This window comes from Myiozetetes cayanensis, unplaced genomic scaffold (assembly GCF_022539395.1).
Source record: "Myiozetetes cayanensis isolate MyiCay16 unplaced genomic scaffold, myiCay2020 scf15, whole genome shotgun sequence".
NCBI lineage: Eukaryota > Metazoa > Chordata > Aves > Passeriformes > Tyrannidae > Myiozetetes > Myiozetetes cayanensis.
In genome coordinates, this window is record NW_026087159.1 from 17,702,798 (window position 1) to 17,729,661 (window position 26,864).

At 56.3% G+C, this 26,864-nt stretch overlaps 1 protein-coding gene across 1 annotated transcript; it reads right to left on the bottom strand.

Moving 5' to 3' along the window:
* Positions 1 to 104: 104 nt before the first annotated feature.
* On the bottom strand, positions 105 to 25,936 carry LOC126637404 (actin-binding protein WASF3-like). Its single transcript, XM_050310641.1, is given in 11 exon segments — positions 105 to 9,609; positions 10,451 to 10,618; positions 10,621 to 10,713; positions 10,716 to 10,825; positions 11,473 to 11,733; positions 12,132 to 12,307; positions 12,485 to 12,602; positions 12,935 to 13,088; positions 13,213 to 13,347; positions 14,768 to 14,923; positions 25,805 to 25,936. Coding segments are annotated over 10 exon segments (1,506 nt in total). The 5' UTR covers positions 14,901 to 14,923; positions 25,805 to 25,936; the 3' UTR covers positions 105 to 9,451.
* Between the last annotated feature and the right edge of the window lie 928 nt (positions 25,937 to 26,864).

Sequence of the window (26,864 nt, forward strand, 5' to 3'; positions counted from 1 at the left end):
CTTCTGTGCCACAGACTCTGATAGAGGAGGGAATGTCACAGAGTAGATAACTCACAGCCAAAGGACCCAGTGAGGGCAAGATGACAAAAAGCCAAACCCAAATCTACTGTAACCTCTTAAAATCTTTATTAATTTCTTTTTTTCCTTCTTATTCTTTTTAAATTTCATTAGCACATGCATAAAGTGTCAACAGTTTGGGATTAAGATGACATTTCTTGAACAAATGTAGTTACAAGCGGTGCCTGGGGTCGTTCCAGGTTCCTCTCTACACTGTACAGAAGGAAGCTGCAGGAGTCCCTCCCTTTCCTCACTGTGTCACCACAGGCAGAACCCACAACACTGGGGAGAAATACACTTGTTCACACGTAGCAACTGGGTAGGGTAGATAGATACAGGCAGCAACATCTACTCACCTATTGACTAAGTGCACATGGTTAAAGACCCCATCAGACAGTGAACATCTCCTTCTTTAATCTCAGCTATGGAATTAAGGAAATCAGTCGTGGCCTGCAACAGATGCCTGTCTCCCATCAGCTCCTTCCATCAAATGGCAAATCACAGGAGATAGGGGCAATACTTCCACTGTTATTAAAAAATGGGCCTTTTGAAGGAGAATGGGGGCAGCCCCACGGACGCTGAGGAAGCACCCGGGAAGCCAGTGCAGGCTGGCACCTCCCTGCCCTCACTGTGCCACCCCTGCAGAGCTGGAGCCAACCTCCACAAAGATGGCCCAAGCTCTGGTTCCAGGCTGTTTGTATGATCAGTCAGTGCCAAAAGGGGAGAAAACTGCTTTTAGCACGTCCAGCTCAAGTTGGATGCTCTATCTCAGTAGGATTGTTTGCCCCAGTGCTCCAGGAGGTCTCCCTGGCTCAGAGCTGCTGAGTTTGGGTAGTGCAGAGGAGGTTTGGGGCGCCTGAGGTGTCTTGATCCCCAGCCTGCTGGGTGCAGGGCACAGGAGATGATCCTCACCTGTCTTCTGTGCCCCCCAAAATGACTCTCCTGCAGCACCCGCCCTCACTCCGAAGGGGGTGGAATCCTGGCACTGAGATGGCTCCTGTCCTGCTGCAGCAGCTGGCTCTGGCCCACGGCCCTGGGATGGACAGGAGGAGGAGGAGGAGGAGGAAGGCTCTCCAGCCTGAATGCTTGTCCATGGTAGCAGCAACGCACCTACCCTGCAGCAAACCCACCAGCAGGGGCAAGTCCCACAGCCAAGAGGTGACAGGGTTTGTCCCCTCCCTGCACTCCTCACGTGTCCTGCCCCTGCCATGTGCACCCAGATGTGTGTTTGCCAGAGCAGGTTTCCTTGGGTTGGCCAAAACCAGCTCCCAAACTCCCCCCTGTGCAGGCAGGAGGATTCCCAGAGGATACCTTGGGGTCTGGCCAGGTCCAGGTTTCCACCCCAGGTGAGCTCTGCCCTTTCCCAGCACAGCGAGGCCACCCACCCCAGGCAGCCCGTGGGGACCTCCAGGAAAGGCACTTGTGTCAGTAGGGAGCTGCCACGCTGCTGTGGCCCCACTGCATTCCCAGGGGGAGCTGAGCCCTGGTGGGACAGGGCACATCCCACAGCCAGGGGAGGGAGGTGCCAGCACGGCTCAGCATCAACCCAAACTCGTGCTGGGGACATCCTGCTTTAGATCCCCCCCAAGTCAAGCAGCCCCAAAATTAAGGAAGTCTATTAAGGTGAGGAGCCATCAGCCCCAAAATCTCCTAACAATGCATTTTAAAGGAAAGGGTTTTGTTCAGGGGTTTTTTTTGGGGTGGGGATTTAAGTGGCTTGGACAGGGCCTGGAGCAACCTGATCTAGTGGAAGGTGCCCCTACCCATGGGAGGTGGTGGGACTGGATGGGCTTTAACATCTCTTCCAATCCAAACCCTTCTGGGCTTCTGTGATTTTCTTTCTTTTTCCTGATCTGCTCTTATCTGAGAAGAAAAGAACCACCAAGAGTGGCCCCATTTGATAAAACCTGGCCAGAACTAAAGGTAGACCTGAAACATCTCAGTACAAAATTAATTTTGAAGGGGTTGGGGTGCAGTGAGGGGGCTGTTGATGCTCACAGCAGTCTGATTTTTGAAGACCTGGCAGGACCTGCCAAAGCTGCTCCTGCTGCCACCAGGAAATCACCTCAACAGGAGTCACAGGAACATCACCAGGCTCAAAGGTAAGACTTTTATGGTTGCTTTTTCCGTGGTAAGAAATGACTTTCTGCAGAGTAAGTGTTCCCAGCTGAGGTGTCAGGCAGGGACCAGTACCAGTAAGAGGTGAAAATCAACAGGATTTCAAACACTTGGGCTGGGGAAGGGCCTTCAGGGTCAAAAGCACCTCCTAGGGTGATAGGAGACACCCCCTCCTCCTTGCTGCACTGTGATAAGGTTCTTGCTGCTTTGTCTTAAACACCAGCTCCTCAGGATGTGATTTTTTGGATTTTTTGCCTTGTTCTGTTGGTGATTAGCTGGGAAGTGTTGCTGGCTCTGACCTTCCCTCGAGGTCCAGGGGGAGGGAACAGCACAAATTGTCCTTCTGGAAATCACGTGTAAGTTGTTTGTTTGCCTTTTAGTTTTGTTGGGGGAGGGTTTTGGGGGTTTTATTTTTAGATTTCTCAACTGAGCTAACCCAAATCGAAGGGTAACTTTTAAAATCTCCACCTTAATTTGCCAGCATGGTTTGCCCACTGCAGTCTGTGGGCCACGAAGGGTCCTGAGGAGCTGGAGCTGCTGCCTTCTAACTGTGGAAATGCAGCAGTAGCAGCTGCATGTCCTGGATTTCCACTCAGCTCCTTCCCTCTCAGGTGTTTTATCTTTATTGCACTTAAGGGTCAACACCAAAACCAAGAGAGTGCCCCAGCAGCTACCCTGGCTGACGGGAGATGCTCTGGGGCTGGCACACCCCCAGGAGGGGACGAGGCAGAGCTACAAACACGTTTTGAAGAGATGCCCTGTGGGCACCTCCACCACCCCCTGGCCCAGCACAAGGTGATGGGCAGTGCTCCTCTCTGGCATTTGCCCACCTGCTTCTCAAAGCCCTCCCAAGGCAGAGCCTCTGTGTCAGAGTTTCAGACCTGTTCCACGGTTTCTCCATCCCTTCCCCCAGCTCTGGCTCATCTCCCTTCTGCCACAACTCACTCCTGCTGTTCCGTGCACTTCAGTCCCACACTGACAGGGAGAACACATTTATTTTCCCCGCTGCCCTTCGTGGATTTTCAGAGGGTTTTACCCACCTGAGGTTTTCCCTGTACAGAGCAGTGGGAGCAAAACCAACCTAAAATGCTGGGTTATTTCCCTTCTGGTTGTTTTTCCTCCTCTTTGCACTCTTAACACTTGATACAGAACTAAGGGCTGGAGCTGCCATGGGGCTGAAAGTCCCCCGGGGCCAGCCCAGGGCCCTGGCATTGTCCCCACGGGAGAGGCGTGCAGGGGAAGGCTCAATTCACACACACTGGGGCTCACAACGACCAGCAGGTCACTGCTGAAGTTTTAAACCTGTTCCTGCGAAGAACAAGAGACTACAGAGGTACCTCTGGAAGGCTGAAAGCTGTGGGAAGGTCCCTGTTAGGAGAAGTCCATGGGGGGTGAGGCATCCCTGCTCTGCCATCAGGCAGTGCTGTGGAGGAGCCCATGGCCTCAGGGTCCTGCCAGTCTGTAATCCAGACATTCCTAGGGATAAAGTCACATCAGCACTGCCTCTGGGGACTCTGTGGCCAGGCATGTCCAGCCAGATCCTGCCTGGGGATTTCCCTCCCCAAGAGCCCATCCCTTGCTCTGCCTCAGCCTAGTGACAGCACCAGGATGGTGTCCTCCCTCAGGAACATCCCGGTGTCCTGCCCCCACCCTGCCTGTGGGCACCTTCTGAAGGCTCTGGGGCAAACCTCACTGCAGTTTGTGACTGGGAGTTTGGTTTGGTTTTGGTTGTTTTTTTTTTTTTCATTCTGTTCCCCAGCAAAATCCAAGCTCAAGTTTTACCTGGAGAAAGCAGAGCCTGAGACAACGATCCTAGAAAACCTGGAGTTTGTCCAGGGAAGACCAGATTCACCCTCCTAACCCCTCCCATCCTTTGACTCTCAAACTGATTAAAATATGTCAGTCTAGGTTTGGGTTCCAAGTGTCTGAAGGAGGACGTTTTGCATGAGCTCAGAGGCCACCACGTGAACTGATGGGCAGCCCTGAGTGCTGGCAGGCAGGGGTGCATCCAGGCCTTTCCCATCACATCCATGGCCATCCCAGAGAGCAGAGCTGTGTGGAGACTGGGAAAGGCCCACCCTGAGGGCACAGGGACAAACCCAGCATGGCTTGGCTCAGGCACTTTTGCAGGGGGGTAGTGGAGGGGTGGGAGAGCCCCACTGGGACATCAGCGGGGGGATGTGGTCATGGGGCTGCTCACGGGGTCACCTAAGGAAGGGACAACAGTCCCCGAGGTGCTGCTGCCCAGTGGAGGGTAAACTCGTGGGTGAGTGAGCATTTGAGGCTTCTAAAGTGCAGTGCAGGTTATATGGTCTTTGCTGTAGACTGTAAACTCCTCAGGACAGACTCCTTGCCCTTATCGTTTTGGGGTTTTTTTATCTGTAAAGGGACATTCCAGCTGAGAAAACCTTACCCCTAAATAACTACCACTACAGGAAAACGGGAATCTCGGGGAAAGGAACAGCCTGTGCTCCCCATGCCAGCACCTCATGATGGGGAGTGCTTCCCATGGCCACACATGGTCCATCCACCAGGAAATGGCACTGTGTTCCTGCCATGGACCTCTGGAAGGCACGCTCCAAAACACCACCTCCAGTGCTACAACCTGCCTCCCTCCAAGCAAAACTTCCACCTGTCATTAAAGCCGAGGTGTAAATTCAGGCTCTGACCCCAGGGGAGTCTGCAAAGCTTCTGTTCAGGCTTGTTGGGTGTATTGAAAGGAAAATGGGATGAAAAAGTTGCTGGGAGGAAATCTGAGGGAGCTCTCTGGAGAAGCCAAGTTCAGCCTCGTGTTTGTCCCAGGAGTAAAACCTTCCCCAGACAAAACATCTGCAAAAGCAGGAGCTCTCATGGGATGTGATGTTCACTCCTCTCTAGGTTTCTTCCCAAGGTGCAAAGTTAGAAAGTACCCAATTCATTCTCCCTCAGGACACCTCTACCCAGCACCAAGAGCCAGCTCCTATGGTCCCTCTGACCTGAGGACACACTGAGTGCCAGGCCAGGCATGAACACTGCTGGACTTCCACCAACTTTCAGACACTTCATCAAGAGCAGACTTCACACCTGGTGTAGGTTCACAGACACACCATGGACATGGTGGTCCCCACAGTGCCCTTTTTAGATGAACCAGAGACGTCCGAGAGGTTCCTGATGGAGCTCAAGGACCACAGCCTTCCTTTAATATCTCCAAGCAGAACCAAACTGGCTTATTTACTGTTCCACTGACTGCAGCCCAATCCATCTGTATGCGCTCAGGGTGCTCTTCCCCCCGCTGGCAGTCATATTTATTATTTTTAATCTATGCCCATAAATTGGCAAGTCGGGGAAAGCAGATAAAATGGAAAGAGGAGCTCTCAGGAGATCAGTTGGGCTCATTAAATGTTTGGCACTCCGTGATTATCCGTTGGCAATGAAATGGCACTGCTATATTTTAACATGGAACACGATACCTTAATGTACAGGAGAATCTCCTCAGCCCAATTCTGGTACTCTTGAGAGGGGAGAAATTCAATCATCTGTGACCTGGATTGTATTTTTTAATGTCTGCCAAGCTAGATAAAATATTTAAATATTCACTTTTATATCAGCCCACATGAGGATTTGAGCATTTCAGGTTGTGTAACACGGCATGGCCTACTTTGGGAAGAAGATATAGGAAGAGGCACATATGTACAAAATATGGAGTGTGCAGCACGTGGGTCAGGCAGACACTGCTGATGAGGGGGCACAACCCACTCCTGCAGCGCCAGCCCGGCCCAGCCGAGGAACTGGTGTGGCTTCTGGAGGGTTTCACAGGTCACCTGGGCAGAAAGCAGATGAATGTGCCTAAAATAAAGGTGGCCATGCTCCAGTGTGGACCAAATGTCGGGTGGGGGTGCTGAAGATGGAACGGCTGTGCTGTGAGATCGGGGCTCCCGGTGCCACCACGTGGCATTCACGGTCTGGCTTGATGACCTGAGAGGACTTTTCCAACCTCAGAAATTCCGGGTGCTTGCCTGCCTTGGTGCTGTTTTTTTGGGAGCTGGGAAGAGCATCATTGTGACCAGGCCAGAAATGGGTCCTGCAGCCCACCCTGACTACACAGGTCAGCTCTCCACCAGCCACACCAGAAAGCTGAGCAACTGGGATGAGGAGGGGGGGATCAGCCCCATCCCTGCTACCAGCACAGCTTAAGGCAGTTCAGATCCCTGCAGGAGGAGGATCATGATGTTTTCAAGCAATGGGCAGTGCTGGGGGGTTATGGTCCTGCTGACTTGCTTTGGACCTGAGCAGGTGAATTGTGTTTGTGTTATCAAGGGCTGGAGGTTATAAGGAGAACAGGAATGGTGAGGATGTGCTGGGATGTCCAAAGGGAAGAGGATGGTGTAGGAACATCAAGGTGTGAGGAAGTGTGAGGCTCCCAGCTGCACACCTGCCCTGCAGACACGGCCTGTGCACAGGGCAGGCAAGGCTTGAGGGAACCAGCTGACCTTCCAGGTCCCTTCCAACCCCAGCCATTCCAATTGTCCAGCGCTTTGCCACGGAACAGCATCAACCCTGAGGCTGGCATGGGGTGACCGACAGCTGCCAATCCAAGGGCAGCACAGCTACGAGGTGGTGACAGGGCAGTGGGAGGATACAGGGACAATCCTGACATGCCACAGACCAACAGAGTCCTGCCAGAATGCCCACAGTTCCACGTGACACACACAAAGCAACTGGTGCATGAAAAGAAGGGGCTTGATCTTCCAGGGCACTCGGCTGCTCTCCAGTTCTCACCAGGACTGGCTCAGCTTTGCAGAATTGGGCCCTGAGCCCTTTCCCAGGGCTGGTGTGACTCTGCTCTGCCTGAGCCCCAGTGGGTGCCCCCCACTGACTCTGCAGCCCTTCGACCCCCATATCAGGGAAGAGCAGCTCCACCAGCCCCTGCTGTTCTCTCTCCCTCATAAAGGGTTATTACTTTTTCTAAATTATCCAAATAAATCACTTTCTCTTTGCACACAAACAGGATTACAATTGTGTCTAGGTTAATAACGCTCCACAATAAATACTACCAGGAACCTGATTAAATGTTGCTCTGAATTTTTCCAACACTTCCTTCTGAACCTGTTCCAGGTCAAATCCCAGCTACTTTCCCAAGCAAGGCCCATCACAGGCATCACAAGGGCTCTCTGCCTTGGCCAGGCTTTGGCCAAAAGCTTTTGCATCCAGTTCCCTGTGATTCAGAGGATCTACATCAGAAACAAGAGCTCTTGCTGAGCACCAAGCATCAGGAATTTCCCGACCTCCTGGTGCACAGTGACTCCCTGCCTCCTCCGGTCAGTCCTGCTTCCTTGGGTTTTGTAGATGAGCCATTCCATGCATCCCATTGCACTTCTGCTTCTCGCCTTGCCCTCTCCCACATCCATGCTGCCCCTCTGCTCAAGCCCACTTGGCCCCACAGCTCCCAGCCCAGGTGTGGAGATGTGGGAGGTGTCACTCCCAAGGGACAAGAGACCATTTTGTGCCAGCCAAGAGAAGGGAGCGCTCCTAGGGGCATTTCTCAGCAGCTGGGCAGAGGTTTCACCATGTCTGGCCATGAAAGGTTTCTCACCTGGGAGGAATGAGCAGATGTTTGGGGTGTTGTTCAACACCAGCGTTTCTCAGGGTGAGGAACCAGCAACCTGGTCTGGTGGGAAGTGTCCCTGCCCATGGCACGGGATTAGGATGAGATGAGATGAGATGTAAGGTCCCTTCCAACCCAAACCACTCCAGGATTCTATGAACTTAAGGATGAGCCTTTGGGTCCTAGCCATATCCTCCCATCTCCTTTACAGCTCTGGTTGCTTCTGGAGAGTCAAAATCCTCCTGCTGTAGCCATCACCTACGTGGCTACTGGGAGAGGTAGAGAGGCAGGCACAGAGCCCAGGCTTTCCCCAGAAGAGCTGCAACATGGGGCCTCAGTTTTCCTCCATTCAGGGCCTTGTGGTGTAAGGGAACACAAGAGAGGGCCTGAGGACACCATTCTGGCAAGTCCACAGCTGGTCCTGGCCCATTTTCCACTGATGGGGAACATCTCCCAGCTCTCTGCAGGTTTTTACACCTGACTGTGATATTTTCAGCATTCCCCATCCTTTCTCTCTGCCTTCCTGTGCCTTCTCCCTCCGTGGAGGGAGGAGAAAAGTCTTGGATGAATCACTCCCTATTTTGATGTGAGAATTCAGTGCTGTGGCAGGGGCCTGGCTCTCCAGCTCCCCCATCAGCACCGCCCCGTGGGATAGGGAATAGGGCAGGATCAGGGAGGGGGAACCAGTGCCTGGCTCTGATTTGGTCTCAGTTGTACAGGCACAGCATGTGGGGCTGCAAAGGGTAAGTTAAGCAGATTGTCTAATTAACTTCTCTTTCTTTTTCAAAGAACACTGAAATGGTGTCACATTAAGGCCAAGGAGAGCTGGGTCTGGGGAAGCTCCCTGGACACCTTAATCCTTCACTGGCAAAGACAAGGCCGTGTGTCCCTGCCAGCCACACAAGCCTTCACCCTTTTCTCCCAGAAAACCAGTTCTAAGGACAGAAATGGGCTCAGGTCACCAACACCTTGGTCTTCTCATGCAACCTGGTCTAGTGGAAGGGGTCCCAGTTCATTGCAAGAGATTGGACTCAATGGGCTTTAAAGGTCTCTTCTAAACCCAGCCATTCCGTGGTTCTCTGGGGAGTGACAGCACGATGGGGACCATCCCTACAGAGCTGCTGCCAAACATGGTGCATCACTCTCAGGGGAAGGAGGCTCCTGCTCATGGGCAGGCTTTGGAGCTGCCTGACCCCAGAAACTCCGACAGCAGAGGGTCCCCAAGCCCATGCAGAGCCATTCCCTGAGCTCCCATGGTGGCACCAGCTGTGCAAACAGGCTTCTTCTGCAGGAGCTCGCTACCACAATTACAGTCTAGCTGGAAAAGCACTGCCACCCCTGGAGCTCCCCGCTCTCCCAAAGCACGCTCAGGGCCAGCCTCTGGTCCTGCTCCAGGTGTAAACCACGAGCAATCCTATTAACCTGCCTCCAGAGAATTTGGGAAGTCACTGAAACGCGAAGGTGCTGCTAATGTCTGCTCTCACTGCCTCCGAGGTGTATCCTACCAGTGCTGCTGCTGCTGCTGCCCGCAGGGTTTTGGACAAAGTGTAAAAGCAAAGCTCCTGGACGAGCGGGGCCGCCCGCGCTCGTCGGCATCGACGGTGGGGGAGGCGCCTACACACACCTGGGGCAGAGCTGGGGGCTCCTCCAGCCCAGCCCGGCCCGGCCCAGCCCAGCCCAGCCCCGGGCCCCTCAGTCTGACCACTCGTTCTCATCCAGCTCGGAGTCGTCGTCGGACTCGCTGTACTCCACCGCGATGCGCCGCGACAGGATCGTGGCCACGTCATTGCCCACGGGCTCTTTCTTGGCCTCTTGTTCCCACTGCTCCTGGACTTTCCGGAGTTGGATCCCTGCGGTAGGAAAGGGGGGAGGGCTTTAGGAGCGGCACAGCCCACGTGCAGCATCCCCCCGTTATGAAGTGTTGGCTGAAATGAGGGGGCTGCAGCCCTGGGCAGGAGGGTGTGGGTGATTACAAAGGTATGTGAGATTGTAGGATTGGTAGGACAAGGGGGAATGGCTTTAAACTGAAGGAGAGTAGGCTTAGATGGGATACTGGGAAGAAATCCTTCTCTGTGAGGGTGGGAGGCCCTGGCACAGGCTGCCCAGAGAAGCTGTGGCTGCCCCATGTCTGGGAGTGCCCAAGGCCAGGTTGGAGCAACCTGGGCTAGTGGAAGGTGTCCCTGCCCATGGCAGGGGTTGGAATGGTCTTTAAGGTCCCTTCCAACCCAAACGATTCTGTGATTCTGTGAGTAATGCAATGTGTGTGGTTATAAAGCTCTACCACAGAATAAAGCTCCTCCTCTGCTTCCATTCACCCTGAAGATGTTGAACCTTCTGGAATTTTAAATTTACCATTTGACCATGCAGATTTGCAGGAAGGGGAAATGGCAGAGACTTTGGAGCACATCATCCTCTACAGCCTGAAAGGAACCCAGTGATCTGTGGGGCTTCATTCCACCTCTGGCAATGAATCACCAGCCTCCCTCCAACACCCTGAACTTTGTTCCCCCCTCAGGTCCCACCTGGGTGTCGCCACCTTCACCCCTCACCTTTCCACCTGCGGCTCACCTTGCACTCAGTGAAGCCGATGCTTCCCCAGCTCTACCCCAAGAGGTGTTTTGCCCCTGCAGTGACGGTGCCAGGGACCTGCCCCCACCCTCCCAACATCTCCCCCTTCCCCTGCCCCCTCACCCCTGCGGATGGCAGCCAGCAGGTCGCTCCGGGCGTCGCTCATGGGCATCAGTGGGATCTGCGGCTTGCGGGGCTCCACGGCGGGGGCGGGCGGCGAGGCCGAGTGCGCCGGTGAGGCCGAGACTGCCGGGGGCCCGGGGGCGGCGGGGGGAGCCACAGGGGGCCCATGGGGCCGGCCTGAGGTGGGGACGCGGAGTAGGGGCCGGGGGCGCGGGGCGGAGAGGGAGCGTAGGAGGGGGGCCCGGCCGAGCCGGGGGCCAGCACGGGGGGGCCGAGATGGGGCTGTCGAAGGCCGTCTGTGCCGAGGGGATGACGGGCGGTGGGGGTGGCGGGGCTGGCGGCACAAAGTACTCGGCCATGGGCACTGGCTGAGGGCTGCAACAGAGGGCAGTGTCAGTGGTAGGGGAGGGGTGGCACCCAGCCATCCTTCACCCATCCCAGCACCCTTCACCCATCATCCTTCACCCATCCCAGCACCCTTCACCCATCCCAGCACCCATCACCCATCCCATGACCCGCCACCTATCATCCTTCACCCATCCCATGACCCACCACCTATCATCCTTCACCCATCCCAACACCCATCATCCATCATCCTTCGCCCATCCCAGCACCCATCATCCTTCACCCATCCCAGCACCCTTCACCCATCCCAGCACCCATCACCCACCCCGGCACCCAACAGGCTCCACTCTGGCTTGGTTCACTCTGAACCCCCATGTAAGGTCTGGCCCCCCAGGGCCAGAGAGAGGTGGGAGGACTCTGCCAGCAGGAAGGACTATGGGGCATGGGGAGGTAGGAAGGTGGCCAACAGCCCAGGGGAACCCCCCAGCCCTGTTTTTCCCTGAGATGAGGTTACCCCAAAAGCACTCCTGACTGATTTGGATCTCACTTTCAGACCACGACATCTGCATAGGAGAGCTCTCCTCTCTACCTCAGTGCAGAAAACGGGGGGTCAGGCCCCCACCAAGGCTCCCTTGCCCTGGGCACCCTTGCACCCCGACAGAGGGCCGGAGCCCTACCCGTACTCCTTGACGAGGTGGGGTCTGGGCCCGTTGAGCACGGCCTCGGGTGGTGGTGGTGCGTGTGGCTGCTGCAGGCGGCTGAGGCTGTTCTGGCGGCTGCCTGGGGCCGGGCGGTACACGTGCTCCTGGGGGTTGGGGGGGGCCAGCACGCCCTCCTTGTGCTCTGCCGGGGCCAGGTGGGCCGCCGGGGCCAGCAGCTGTGCGGGGTGGTTGGGGCTCGCCGGGTACGAGTGGTCGGCCGCGTCTGACGCGTAGGATCTGCAGCAGAGAAACCCCACTGTTATACTCGTGGCAAGGGGGGGTCATGGGGGGGATGGGACGGGAGTGTTTTGGGGTTGAGCCAACGAAACAAAAAACAGCCACAAAAATAGAGATGTACAGGACAGCAGAGAGGCAGCAGAGGGGAGGAGGACCCCGACACAGCTGAACCACTCTCTGCCCGTAGCTGCTAAATGGAAAGTGCTCCGATTTTACCCCGATGCCAAGGTTGCTCCTGAGGTCCAGGATGACACCCTGGCGGCACCAGCTACCACGAAGCTACCATGGGTTTACAGCTTATCACCCCAACCCTGGTGCGGGAACACGAACCCCCACAGACGGAGCAGAGCAAAGCGAAGCAGAGCTGGTGAGCCAAACATGCAGTAGGTAGAACCTGCCTATTATCTGGGGACAGTGATCCTTCCGATGACGCCATGTGATAGGGGGATGGTGAGAACCTGTTATCGGGCCGGAACTCTTTATCATACGCCATCATGTTCCACTCCAGCCGCCGGTTCCGGGCTTTCCTCACTTTCTTCACCTCCCGGGTGGAGTCCTCCACCAGCCGCTGCTCCTGGGGGCACACAGAGCCACAGCTCCACCTCCAGCACCGCTCCTCTGGACCAGGAGCAGTGCCCAGGGAGCATCCCCCAGCCCCAGGAGATGCACCAGATTGCACAGGAAGGTGATTGTTCCCAGGTCCCAGGCAACCCCAGCTCCAGCCCTCCAGCACCCGCCACCTGCCCCTTACCTTCTGTCTGCGCTTCTCCTTTCTCTTATCTTCTGTTGCTTGCAACATTTTCTCCTTCCACAAGTTGAAGAAGTAGGAGGGGTCGGTGTAGAATTTGAGGCCATCCTTTTTGTCATCCCTGAGCATTGGGAAGGGAGAAGTTATCAGCCACCATCTCCATCAGGAGAAGACACCCATTCCCCTGCACATGGGCTTTGGTACAGCCACGACCATAAGCTGTTGCCCCACCAGGAACATGTCCAACACAGAGGTCACTACCTGTAGTACCACTGGGGGGTCACCCATCCCAGCCGCCCTCACAGCGGGGGTGGTGGCACAGCAGCTGCAGAAATCGGCCTCTCAGGCCTCATCAAGCAGCAAATGGGGTGCACACCTGATGCCTCTCTTGGAAAGGGTTCCCAAGAACCTCCTGGGACCCCCCTGTTCCCCCCAGAGGCGATGTGCCTGTACCTGTAGGGCGTGAGGATGTTGAGGGGCGGGGGTTTGTCGCAGCGCTGGTACATCTCCATCACAGGGTTGGGGATGGAGTTGCGAGACACAACCTGCTGGTTCTGCACCGTGGAGCTCTTGAAGGCTTTCCTCATGTTGATGTCCTGCAGCGAAACTGTGGGCACAGCAAGGAGAAGGGATGCAGGGGTGGCCTCAGCCCCCCCGAACAAGGTGTGGCGGGTGGTGCAGCCATGAGAACATGCCCTGGCTGTCACCCCAAAACAGCCCCAGGCCCTCACCTTCCTCCACGGTGGAGTCCAACTGTGTCACCTTGATGACCAGCAGGTCCACCCTCTCCTGCAGCGAGTTCATCCTCATGTAGAAGCTGTTGGCCTCGTTGAACAGCTCCCCGAAGATGTCCTCGGCGTGCCTGCCTGGCAGGGGACACCGTGCCCATCACCAGCCCATCCCCTGCACACACACCTCCCCCCTGGCTCCATGCTCTTCACAGCCCTGTTTTTTTGGGAGTCTGAGCCTCACCCTCTCCCAAAGCCCTGCAGAGAGGGAGGAGAGCACAAACACCACCCCCACAAACACCCTCAAGCATCCTTTCCAGTGAGTGGTACCCACGGGGGCACAGAACATTCACGGTGCCCCAAAAAGCCTTTGGATGCACCAGGACACATGAGCCAAAAGAATGACCATCACACAGCATGGGCTGTGGAAAGCCAGCCCTGAAGGTGGCAACCAGGAGCAGGGCAGAGGGGAGAGTTCTACAGCAGGGAGAAGCTGTGACTTGTTTAACTTCGTAATAACTTCATATTAACTTTATAATAACTTTAGCAGTTATTTTCCTGCAGCGCTCCATGCATTGCTACAGCAGCTCTTTATTAGGGCTGTTCCTACCTGTGGGGCTGAGCAAGGAGTCTGGAAGAGCATTGCTGACACCTGTAGGCTACAGCATCCATCCCATCCCATCCTATCCCACACCCCAGCCCAGTCCCTATCCCATCCCAGCACCCATCCCATCCCAGCAGCCATTCCAGCCCAACACCCCAGATCCTCAGGATTTCCTCCAAACCCACATATCAAACAGCACCCAAAATCAAGGTACCTTTGATACCTTCTCAGATCATTCACCCAACTCAGTCATTTGTATTTGATTTCATTTTCCTCTGGACAAGTTACCCATGACCTGAGCACCCATGTCACTTCCAGCAGGTCCATAAATACAGGGTTTATTTTTCTGGGAGTATTTTAGAGAAAAATCTGGTTCTGGAGTGGGAGAGAAGAGGGGGAGCCCTGAAGAACCTGGGCTTCTCTCTGTATTTTAATTGGATATTCAGCAATGAAATAGGTTGTCCCTATTAAAGCTTCACACTGGTGTGCAGTGCTCTTGTCCACCCCTTTTCTGCTGAGATCAGTCTCAGGGAAGGGAGGCAGCTGAGGATTTAGACCTTTTATATAGACCTCTCTTCCTCATAAAGCTCTCACACTAAAAAGCATAGGCTGGAGTATTTCAGATCTTCCCCTGACCTTCCTATTCCTGGCCAATTGGAGAAGCAAGAGGCTCATGAAGGCTTTCTGTCCCCCACTGCACAGACAAGCTGTGGGACAAAAATAGACCTTAAAATGTCTTAAAAATCCCCAGTTTTGGGCTTGGCCCTGAGCATCCTCCTCCTTTGAATTAGCTGGATAATTCCCACTGAATGAGCAGGGGCTGCAGCTCCCATGGCTCTCACATAGCCCCCGTTTCTCTGTGTTTGGAACCAGAGGAAGCGACTGCAGCATCCAATCATCAACCCACCACCCCACCAGCGTCCCACGCTGGGGGATTGCCATGCCACGACTTACTGAGGCTGCCCAGCTGCTTGATGATGGCAGCCAGGGTGCTGTTGGTGACACACTCCAGCTCACTGGTCACCCCATCGGGCAGAGCCCCCCGGCACAGGTGCCGGGGCTCGATGTTCCTCTTCACCAGCGGCATCCTGCCCGGGAGCCCTCACACCTCTGCTGGCAAAAAGAGAAAGAGAGGAAACAAAGAAAATGCATTTTACCATTTGCCTTCTTGTCCTCCCATTCCCTCTGCTTTCTGGCCAGGACACTCCTCCTGCCCACACTGGGTGGCAGCGGGGCTTTCCCAAGCAGGGGCTGCTCCGTGGGTGCAAACCTTGGGGTGCTGGCCAGCACATGGATGCCAGGATGGAGGTGAGGACCACACCAGGGTCCTGCCCCTGCCCTTGTGCTCTCCTGCCAAGCACTGCATCCTTTCCCCCTCACCTCCAGAGCCGTGCTCAAACCAGGAGCAAACCCCCATGTGCTGCTTCCCTTCTGCTGGCCCCGAAAAGCCTCATCCAGCCCAAAGAGAAGCGAGGAAGCGCTTGTAATGCCATTATTTCCAGCTCACTGCCGGCTCTCCAGGGTTTTGTTTGTGCACACATTGCACTGAGTCAAGCTGCCGGGCCCAGCTCATCCCAGCTCCGTGCATGGCCCCCCCAGCTTCCCTGCATGCCCCCCCAGCATTTCTAGGTGCTCTCATAGCATCTCTGGGTGCCCCTCCAAGCATGTCTGAGTGCCCCTGGCTCTGCTGCCATTCAACCTGAACTGGGCATGGTTCATTTTCTCTGGGGCTCAGGGAGATGTAGGGAGATGCCCTCACCCAAAAGCCTCATCTCCAGCGAGAACACCCATGGGAGCTGGCGAGGAAGGGTGAAGGGTGGGCAGCACGGGGTGGGGGGATGCTGAGGGCAGGTCATCCCCCTGATGTAAGCGGGGAGTGGTGGGAAACAGGTTGGGAAAAGAGGCAAAAAAAGGAGCATTTATTAACCAAGGTGATGCCTCCTGGGGTGCTGCAGCCTGGGACTGGGACAAGGACAGCCAGGACTCAGCTCCACTCCCAACGTGAAGGCGAACTGATGGCCGGACTGATAAGGAGCAGAGAGCACAAGCAGCATCCCCAGCTCCCGAGTGCTGCGAGCGGAATCCCCCCGTTTCACACGCCGGGCACCCCCACCCACCCCGTCTTTACAGAACTCCGGCAGCGAAGGAAAAGCAGCTTCCGCTGATGGCCGGGAGCGGAGCCGCCGGGAGCCGGCACGGGAGCCAGCACTGCTGCCCGCGAACAGAGCCAGCAATCTGCAGAGTTCACATTTTTTGGCCCCGGCAGCGTTCGACAGAACAGTTTCCCATTGATAGCACCCGGCCAGTGCTCCCGTCCCCCCGCCAGCACCACCGGCTCCTCCGCAGTTTTCAAATGCAAATTCAAGCTCCCTCCACGAACGAGTCCAAAACTTGTTCCTCAGTCATTCATATGGAGCTTCCCAAAGGGCTGATTGTGCTCCCAGGTCGGTATGGACAGGGTTGGGCTCTGCTCTGCCCCAGGCCAGTCGGGGCACCGTGGGAAGGAACCCAGCCCTGACCCCGAGCGACGCTTTGGGCTCAGAGCAAACAAACCGCGTGTCCTCCGGCGCTTCCCAAACTCACTGCACATGGATGTGGGGCTGGTACCGTCCCTGGCGCCCATAAAACCAAGAGGTTTCTGCCAGCAGAAAAGAGTTTGCAGAGGAGACTCTGGATGTCTCCTGATGGATGTCTGCTCGGGCCATGAACATCCCGTGGGCACCCCCTGGGTTCCCCCCTGGCTGCATAAAGAGCTGAGCAACGCTGGCAGCTTCACCTCAAGCCCGCTTTGAGCCGGTGTAATGTGTCACCCCAAAATCCGCCCTCGGAGGCTGAGCCCCGGCACGTCCCGCGGGGTTCCCCCCGAGCGGCGGCCGCAGGGACCGGAGGGCACAGGGAGAGCTGTTAACGAGCTGCTCGAGCCCAGCAATTAGAAACAGGGAACAAAGAGCCATTCTCGCACCCGCCTGGGACACGGCCACTGGAAACAGCCACCGGCACCGGCTTTTTGTCCCTCCCAGGGAATCCGGGGGGAATTGGGGCCACCCGCTCCTCCAGCCCCCGCGGGGACCCCAGAGAGGAATGAATTAAAAAAAAAAAAGTTTGTGGTTTGAAAGTTCCCCGCAGGGACAGACTTGCAGAGAGGCAGAGGGTGGGTAAGGGGCCTGACAGCAGCACTTGGGAATGTGCCATGGGAGAGCATCCCCAGACAGGAAAAATCCCTTTAATCTCACCCCTAAAAAGCCCAAACTCAGAGCCTGCAGCAGGAGGAACCAAGGAGGAACTGGGTACGCATTTTTAGGCTTGGATAGCCTGGGAAGGCAATTTTGCCTGAGCTGCTTCTTAACCCTGCCCAGTTAGTGGCAGGTAACAGGAACACAGGGACAGAACCCCCTGCCAACCCCTCCCATGGCAATTGTTCTCTCAGCCTGCTGCACCAGCAGCACCAAACCTCTGACTTCTGGCTTGAAACCCAACTTCTGACCTAAAACCTGTGCCCTCAAGGCCTGTCCCAACTCAGGGGTCCACAATTTTCTGGGTGGTGATGAGCTACACACAACCCCACAGACATCAACTTGATTTCTATCCCTCCTGGCACATCTTGCTCACACTTCCCAAGCAGATGCACACAAATCCTGAGAGCTGGTGGCCTGGTCAGAGCTCCAGCAAAGGGGTTCCTGCTTTTGCTGATACTTCTGGTAATTTCCAAGCCTTTCAGGGGGTGATTAAGGGTGGTAGGTCCTCAAACCTTCAGGAGAGGGGTCCCAGGGGCAGGGATCTCCTGGGAGCTGGGGTGGCTCCCTGGTGCAAGAGGGAGAAGTCCAAACACTGCCAGTCAGGCCTAGAGCTATTAAAGACTTCTTCCATACATAGGAGCACCCCAGCCCCCAGCTCAGTGCTCAGCACCATGGGCCAACAATCAGGTACTGGTACCCCCAGGACAGCCCAGTTGGGCACTGCCCCAGTAAAGCCCCATCTGCAAGGGGGAAGCTGCAGGGCCAAACAGACACATTGCCATGGGCACTACTAGCCCCTGATGGCCTTGATCAGCCTCATCTGGGACCCCCCGGCCCCACCCATGGCCCAGGAGGTTTTTCAAACTCAGCTGGGGGTGCCAGACCTGCTCTGAAGGAATTGCTGGTCCCGCTCCTGCCCTGGGTGGGTGCTGGCACTGGGGAAACTCCTGGGTTTGGCACAATCTTCAGGGTGGACACTGGACCTTCATTCTGGGTGCCCCTGGGCCTGCCAGCAGACTCTGCTCTGCCTGCTGTTTGCTGGCTCTAGGGGTTGCTGGGGAGCTCCTGCTCTGGGGTCACCCTGAGCTCCCACTCCCCTTCCCCCCGTGGCCCCCGGCCCTGCTGTGCCCCAGCAAGGGCAGAGGCAGCGAGGCTGGGGTGGCACCTCCCTCACAGCACTGTGGTGACCTTGTCCTGGAGCTGGGAGAGCACAGCCAGAGTGACAGCAGTGCTGATGAGGGGACACAATCGATGCAGGGATGTTTAACCTCGGTGTCCATGCTCAGGCTGGATGGCAGGAAGGGTTTTCCACCTTGTCAGGCTGCTCCAGGTCTGGTGCAGGTGTCTGACCCTGACAGGCAGCACTGGGCTGGGCTTTGCTGCAAAATGCCACCTCTAGCACAGAGGGTGTGACACCACTGGGATGGATGGCTGTAGGTGGGATGGGCTCTTTCCCTCCTGCCCTGCTCCTGCTTTCCTTTCCCACTGTGACTCAGGGAATGTGCCAGCCCTGGAGGGTTTGGGTTTCCCCTCTAGCTGAGGGTGCATCAGGAGATGCAGCTGATGGCTCCAAGGCCACAGGGAGACCCCAGCCATGGGTGGCAGCACTCCCTGCCCAGCTCAGCATGACCCCTCTGATCCCACCTTTCAGCTGCCTTGGGATAATGGTGTAAGCCCCCAGCTCGGGTTTAGGTGGTCACATTGGCTTTTCCAAACCCTCAGTAAGGTTTGCTTCTCCTGTTTATTCCTCATGGGATGGTCCCTGTTTCCTCAGGTGCTGGCTGCTCTATTGGGTGTGGGAGCCAAAGGTACAACCTCAACCAGCCAAACCCTCCTGGGATGGTGCTGTAGGGTGAGCATCTCCTCCTCTGGGTCTAGGAACATCAGCCAGGCCCTGGCATCACTGACATGGACTAAAATCCATGAGGTTTTGCTCTGGCTCCTGACTGGAAATGAGGAGCTCTCAGTGGGAGGTGGTGTCAGGCTGCAGGAGAAGGAAAATAGGAGCCACAAAATCAGCAGGAATTTCCTGGAGGTGGAAGGCAGGAGGAGTGGGACCACCCAGGGGCTTCCTGTGAGCTCCTGTCATGGTACAGACACACTGTGGGGATTCTCCCATCACTCAGCTCCTCTCCCCAGCAGTGGAAAGAGTCAATTACTAAATCTTGTGCTGGGAAATGTGAAAGGAGGTTCACCAGCTTCCCACCCACTTTCCAAACCAGCAGAGGAACTTGGAAGGGAACCACATCCAGCTCACTGTGCCCAAGCACAGATCAGCTGAGGTGCCCAGGCAGGGGAGGGGATGAGACCAGAAATGAGCTTTATCTTCTGCCCTAAGAAGCTGGTTTCTCCCAAGGAACAATCAGCCAACTGCCCACAGCATCCCCAATGCAGAGCTGCTGGTGCTACTGAGCAGCAGCCCCTGCTTTCCCAGACCAAGGAGTTCTGGGGAATAAGGGCTGCCCTGAATCCCAGCTGGCAGCTCCCAGTCCCTGCAGACCAGACTGGGAGTGTGATTTGGACTGGTCCAGAGGGGACTCCTACAGCTGGCTCCTTCCAGATGTTATCCTTCACATCTGGCAGCTTAGATCCTTGGAGTCCATTAGGGGCAGAAAAACAGTTTTCATTTTGCAAGAGGGTCCAGAGAGAAGAGTTTTGTGTCCAGCTGTTGCTCCTTATTTTCTTTGCAACAGCTTTTCATGTCCATAACTGTGTCCTCGCCCCCACTGAGCCCCCAAACCCACCCACGCTCTGGGCAGGGGATTGAGATGGGACTTAAAACTCTGCAGCAGGGTCCAAAGGGGCCTAAAGGTCAAGGAGGGACAAGCTGGTGACAGCAGGTTTCCCAGGTGCTGGGTAATCCCTGTGATGGATGTTTGGGTTGGTAAGTGCCTGATATCTGCAGTCCCAGACCTGGTGCCCTGCTTGTGTTCAGGAGACAGGAGGTAAAAGTCTCCCAGAAGCCACCCTCCTTCTCTGGGCCACAGTGGGGCAGAAGGGCATTTTGGGGGTTGTCATCTATGGCTGGGTGTTCCCTTCAGGAGAAACCTGGATTGGGAATGGAGCCACGGCATAGATGGGCAGCACTGGAGGGAAAGATGTCCATGTTGCACATCCCCACCTGCAAACCAAACCAGCCACTGGGGGCTGTCCAACACCCCGTGTGGCAGTGTTGGAGCACACACCCAACCAGCTGAGTGGTGTGTGGAGCAGCAGCAACGAGGGAAACCTCATCCACTGCATGTCAGTCGAGAAAAACCCTGAGCTTGGCTTTGGGAAGAACGTGGGGAAGTGTGTGGTGAACCAAATGCCTGAAGACCGGGAGTTTGGCTCAGCCCAGCACTAAGCTCAGTTCTGGGCCAAGCTTTGGGGCAGTCCACTTGTTCAGCCCTTGCAGTCACAGCTCTTACCCAAATCTGGCTCCCCAGGGTGATGCTGAGCCCCGAGGATCAGACATTGCCAGGCACTGGAGGCTTTTGCAAGGGAGCAAAAGCTTCCGTTGGGTGCCAGCAGTCAGGGTAGTGCAAAAGCCCCAAGTGGTACGTTGGACAATCTCTTAACCTCAAACAAAAAGTTTTCAAATTAGGATCAGCCAAACAAGAAGTGTCAGATCTCGCAGTGACTGCTCAGGACCTTGTTTTGGCACAGGACCCTGGGAATGGTGAGGTGAGGAGGGACTGGGTACGGGAGGGAGACACAAAGCAGTCCTGAAATATTAAAGGAGCAACAAAACCCCTGACTCTGACGTCAGGGAAAGGTCAAGAGGCAGAGGCAACACTCAGCTGGGCTTGTCAGTGCCTGAAGGAGCTTGTCCTGTGGAGTTTGGCAGGACAGATCTGGTACAGAAGAGGCCTGGGAAGGATCTGGGGGTGTGTGGTGGTTTTGAGCAGACAGAAATAGGTAGTAGGTGTGAAAGCAGCAGGTTCTCGAGGTGTTGATTTGTGGAACTCTGCCATGGAGTGTGCTGGGAATCAGTGTGGGATGGTTCAAAGAGCAACAGGACAAGCCTGCAGAGGACAGACAGGGCCATCAGCAGCCACTTAATGGTTGAGGGCAATCTCTGGCTCAGATGGCCCTAAACTCCTACTTCCCAATGCCAGATGTTGGACTGATGTGGGCCATGAACATCTTCAGGAGGGAGAGCAGAGCCTGTAGCCTACAGGGGCTGAAGCTTTGTTGTCTAAAAAAAAAAAAAAATAATTCACCCAGCAAAAACTGTGCAGGCGGCTCCTTGTGGTGCAGGGAACCTGCCTGCTAGAGCTGGGCCAGATCTGCTGATTTACTCCCACAAAATGGAGCACGAGCTGCACCACAAGGACTCGCTGCTCTAATTTACGAAATGCATCTGCGACCAGTTCTTTTTTTGTTGCCAGCCCAAAGGCCTGTGACCACCACCAGCATGACAAATGTCACTGCTCTGTGTGAAGGTGCTCACTGCTCCACAGCTATTATCCAAAGGTTAATTAAGTATATTAGAACTGTCTGGATCTCAAGCATTCTCCTCGCTTAAAACAAAGCAGAGGGCAGGTCTCTGGTGAAGGAAAACTCTCAGGATGGCACTGAGGTTGTTGGGCATGGGAGAAGCAAATGCCACTGCCTGCCCCTTCCTTGAGACCTCTGCATCCCAAAGGAGTCTGGCTTTACACGTGGTCTGGGGCCACGGGAAGCAGCCCAGGCCCACTGCAGGGTCAGCACATCTCATGGCAAAGCAGGAGGTGGCAAAACACCTGGGGGGCTGCAAAGCCCCAGGACGTGGGATGCTGTTTCTGGACCCCATCCTCAGGATATCAGCTCGAGGGAGGCTGTGGCCTCCCTGCTCCTGCAGGGAGGTGAAATGAGTTGAGAGGTCTCAGCCCTGATCCTGGGTGGCACAGAGGGATATTTGCTGCCGGCCAAGAACAGATTTGGGTTGAGCTGCAGCTTTGGGGAAGGGGTCAGGCGCTCCAGCCAAAGGGGGGAGAGAGCTGGATGCCTGGCTGGCCCTGGGGCAGAGCTCTGTGGCTGCTGGGCTGGGACATTGACCTGTGTCCCACCGGGCAGGGACATCCCCCTCCCGGCCGGGAGTGCTGCCCCCACCTCTCCTCCGGCCCATCTGCAGCTCCTCCTCTGCCAGCTCAGCCAAAGGCAGCTCCACCACGGGGAGCGACTGCCAGGAGGCTTCAGCGAGCAAACACTTCGCAGCAAAGTGCAACACAACGTTAAATCACAGCTAAAAATATTCCCCGAGAGCTTTATTAGTAAATGCCACAGTTGGTGGAGTTTGGTGGGGTTTTTTTTCCCCTTCTGCTGCAAAATGTTTCAGCTCTAGGAACAGCACTTGACTAAATTGCCTCTAAATCTCCACCACCTCCGAGGGCTGGGCTCCACAGCACCAGCCCTGCTTAGGAGGATGCCATAAATGCAACTGTCTTGTTACCTTGGGGTTAGCGTGAAAACCTCGTCCTACTGCAAGTCTGGGTTAAAACAAACAGGCTCCTGGGTGGTTTTTATCTAAACGATGGGTTTTTACAGTTACATGATGAGCAACTGCTGTAAATCTCAGAATGTTTTGGGTTGGAAGGGACCTTAAAGATGATCTAGTCCCACCCCCTGCCATGGGCAGGGACACCTCCCACTAGCCCAGGTTGCTCCAAGTCCTGTCCAGCCACAGCTTCTCTGGGCAAGCTGTGCCAGGGCCTCACCACCTTCCCAGGGAAGGATTTCTTCCCAATATCTAATCCAAATCTCTCCTCTCTTAGTTTAAAACCATCCTCCCTTGACCCGTCACTGTCTGCCGCTGTTAAAAGTTGCTCTCCATCCTTTTATAAACCCCCTTCAGGTACTGGAAGGCTTCATTGTCTCCACAGAGCCTTCTTGTCTCCAGGCTAAACAACCCCAGCTCCTGCAAGCAGGTTTTCATGCAGCACTTTTCCTTGGGGTTTAGCTGATGTGGGGTTTGGGTTCTGTTGTTCCATATCTCAGAAATGGGGAGCCCTGAATAACCCTTGGCACTGGTCATGGAGCTGAGGGCCACTTCTTCAGGTCCTTCCCATCCCACAGAAACTGCTGCCAGCCCCAGTAGCACCACCCACACCTTTTGGCTCTATCTCTGCTATGGATAAAAAAAAAAAAAAACCACCAAATCCTGATACCCTAACGCTGAATGGAAAAAGGTGTGGGGCAAGGTGTGGATGGAACTGCATGATCCCCCTCCATCATCCTTTGGCTGCTCCATGGGTGGCTCCTGCCTGGGAGCAGCGACGCTGCCTTGATCTTCAGAGGAGTCAGGGGATGGGGCTGTGGGAACACAGCACAGATCCCGGCTCTGTTTTGGCTGGAAAAGATCCCTGCTGGCCCAGGAATCATGTGTTGTTTTTAATGACTCCATCACCAAAGGAAAATCTCCAGTGGCGGGTTTTTCCCCCTTGTGCCCAGCTCATTACCAGAAGGATCTCTGCCGCTGGCTGCCGGGCTGTGTGAGCAGGACGCTGCCGAACAAGCCAGCCTTTCTCTCCCCAGTATAGAAGGCGCTTTGATAAACCCAGGAAACCCTCAGCCAGCAGCAAGGGGCTTTCTGGAAACCCAGCACTTGCTGCCTGTGGGCACAGCCGCAGGCCTGGCACCTCCAGCCCCGGGGCAGGCGCTCCCAGCCAGCCCTGCCCAGCAGGGCCGTGTGCCCGGCACTCCCCGCACGGTGTGTCAGTGTGGCCTCTCCCACCGCTGCCCGACCTGCTCCCTGCAAAAATCCGCAGGTGGATGTGGGGAAGTGGGGGCAGATCCCAGCCAGGAGCTGGTTGCAGCCCCTCTCCTCACGGAGACGTGCGAAACGCCGCGGCTCTCGCCCGCGGGGTGCAGCTCAGAGGGTGCCTCTTTGGATGAGCAGCTCTGCAGAAAAGTGTTCTTGCTTTCCTTTTTTTGCTCCTTAACACTTTGGCTCGAGGGCTGTTGTTCGTAACTTGTCAAGATCTTGGCATCGGCGGCTGATTTGTCATCCGCCATAAAATGGAGGATGAGCATCTTCGGTTCAGAAGTGGGCCAAGGGAGATGACAGCTCAAAGCAAAATATGCTTCATCTCGAGTTTTCTCTGAGGGCCTCAGCTCCCGGGGAAAGCAGCGGACATTTGGGATCTGAGTTGCTTCACAGCGTTCTGGGTAAGAGCCCTTTGCCTGCTCTGCGTTTGCGGCAGCAGAGCTGGGTGCACATTAACCTTCTGGCTGCCAGAGGGAGTTGTGCCTGCCTGACGCTGTCACCAACCTCCCCTGTTCACCTTCCCCCAGCCTGGCACAGTGGAAGCTCCTGAGATACACAAATGCCACCAAAATGCCATTTTTCATGGAATTCTACCAGCAACCTCCTTACAACCCAACGAGCTGCAGCATGAGGGGTGTGCCTTGGCAGGCTGAAGTTTTGAAGATGAATTATTAATCCTGCCAATGCCGAGCTGCCCACACCCCCCCGGTGCTGCTCTCCCCTGCTCCGGTTCCTGTCCAGCAGTGCATCCGGCGCCTGTTCCCGTGGTCCAGGCGGCCCCAAAGCAGCCACAAACTACGGGAAAAAGCATCTTAATCCACGGGTATTTTATCACTCCGACACCACCACGAGGCAGCAAGAACTCCAGTTTTCAGCGATAAAATTAAAGCTCCCTGCAAGTAGCTGAATCACTGAGCATGGAGGCCCAGGCCCTGCACCTTTGGGGGTGTGGGCCCACCTGCAGCCTGCCCACAGGGGCACCCCGGGTGGGGGCTCCAGCAAGGGGGCTTCCAAACACGGAGGGGGGGGCCCAAATCCCAAGGAAGGCACCAGGCTGGGGGCACACACGTGACAGGTGACACCAGGGTTGTGGCCTGCTCAGCGCTGTCCCCTCTGCACCCCAAGCCTCAGACTGGGCTGCAGCCCCCCCGGAGCCCCCCCCGTTCCCCAGCCAGGGGGTGATGAGCCCTGCCCTGCACTGGCTGTAGGTGCACGGGCAACGGCGAGCCCAGTTCATCGCCCACAGTGATGTAAAGATGATGGATCCTCCCTCTCTGAGACGCACGGATGTGAAGTGATGCCCCCCGCCCCCACGTAAGGGTGCAAAGCAGCCAGGTACCCCCTGTGCCGTGCCGGAATGCAAAGGGACAGCTTTGTGACCCCCTCCCCATCGCCAGGGCGCAGAGAGGCCCAACGTGCCAAGTGCTTTGGGCATCCCTCCCTCCCGCCATGGAAACGTGCAGAGCAGCCTGACCCCCTCCCCTGCGCGCAAAGGTGCGAAACGCCGGAGGATTCCCCGCCCCCGCACCGTGGACAGCCGCAAAGGGCAGGGACCCCCCGCGCAAGGATGCGGAGCGGCTTGGACAGCCCCCTCCCAGCGCAAGGATGGGAAGGGAAGGAGGGCAGCCCCCCACCCCCTGCGCGGCCGCAAAGCTGGGGGGAACCCCCTGCAATCCGGGCACGCAGAGCGGCGCGCCCCCTCCCCGCAAAGATGCAAAGGGTGGAAGACCCCACACACACACACACTGCAAGGATGCGAAGGGATGGATCCCTTCCCCCTCAAACGCAGGGATGCAAAGCGGCAAAGGATCACCCACCCGCCCATGCGAGGATGCAGAACCGTGGGGGATCCCCTCCACTCAAAGATGACCCCCCAAAAAGGATGCAAAGCCACGGGGGACCCCAATAAAAAGACTGTAAAGCGCCTCCCCCATGCGGTGTCCCCTCGCCGCAACCTCACGCACGGGGGGAAGGGGACCCCCCACTTTGCGGGTGCCGCGTCATCCCCGCACCCGCTGTGCTCACCTCCTCCGGGCTGGGGGGCCGCGCCGTGCGGCGGCGGGGCCGTGCGGGGCCGTGCGGGGCCGTGCGGGGCTGCTGCGGCCGCCGCCGCCGCCGGCGCTGCCCTCGCCCCGCTCCGCTCCGCTCCCCGCGCTGCCCGCGCCGCTCCGCAGTGCGCGCACGGCGCATGTGCCCCCTCCGCCACCGCCCCCGCCCCGCTCCGCCCCGCACGGCCCCGCACGGCCGCCCCGGGGCTCCCCGAGCCGCCCCGCACCCCGCCTCGCAACTTCGGGGGCTTCGCTTTATGGGTTTCTCTCTTTTTTTGTTGGTTGGTTGGTCGGTCGATTTTTTTTTTTTTTAATATATAAATACCTAATTTCCCATATCTTTTCATCCCTTTGCCATGAGCTGCGGGTTTAGCCCATCTGGCTGGAAATTCTTCAACTGGCGAGATCAGGAGCAGAAAGGAGGCTCCGGTGAGAAGGGGAGCGCTTTGGGCATCGTCTTCTCTGCGTTTGACATCAGCACCACCTCCTCCGTGCTTCTCCTGCAGCCTGGGTCTGTCTCCCCGTGGATCAGAACTGTGCCAGGGTGACGATCTGGGGGTTTGCTGAAGCCCAAGAAGAACATCGTCCTCCCCAGCTTGTCACTGTCACCAGCCACTGTTGCACGAGAATTTTAGGTTCTCTCCGTGGCCACTTCACGGAGCTGCTCCAAGGGCTGGAACCCCTCCTGCTCTGGAGACACGCTGGGAGGGCTGGGGGTGTTCACCTGGAGAAGAGAAGGCTCCAGGGAGACCTGAGAGCCCCTTCCAGGGCCTAAAGGGGCTCCGAGAAAGATGGTGACAAACCTGTTGTGACAGGGCAAGAGGTGATGGGTTTAAAATAAAAAGGGGTCTATTTAGACTAGATGTAAGGAAGAAGGGTTTTTGCAATGCGGGTGGGGAGGTCCTGGCACAGGTTGCCCAGAGAAGCTGTGGCTGCCCCATCCCTGGAAGTGTCCAAGGCCAGGTTGGACAGGGCTTGGAGCAATGTGGGATAGTGGAAGGTGTCCCTGCCCATGGCAGGGGGGTGGACAACATGAC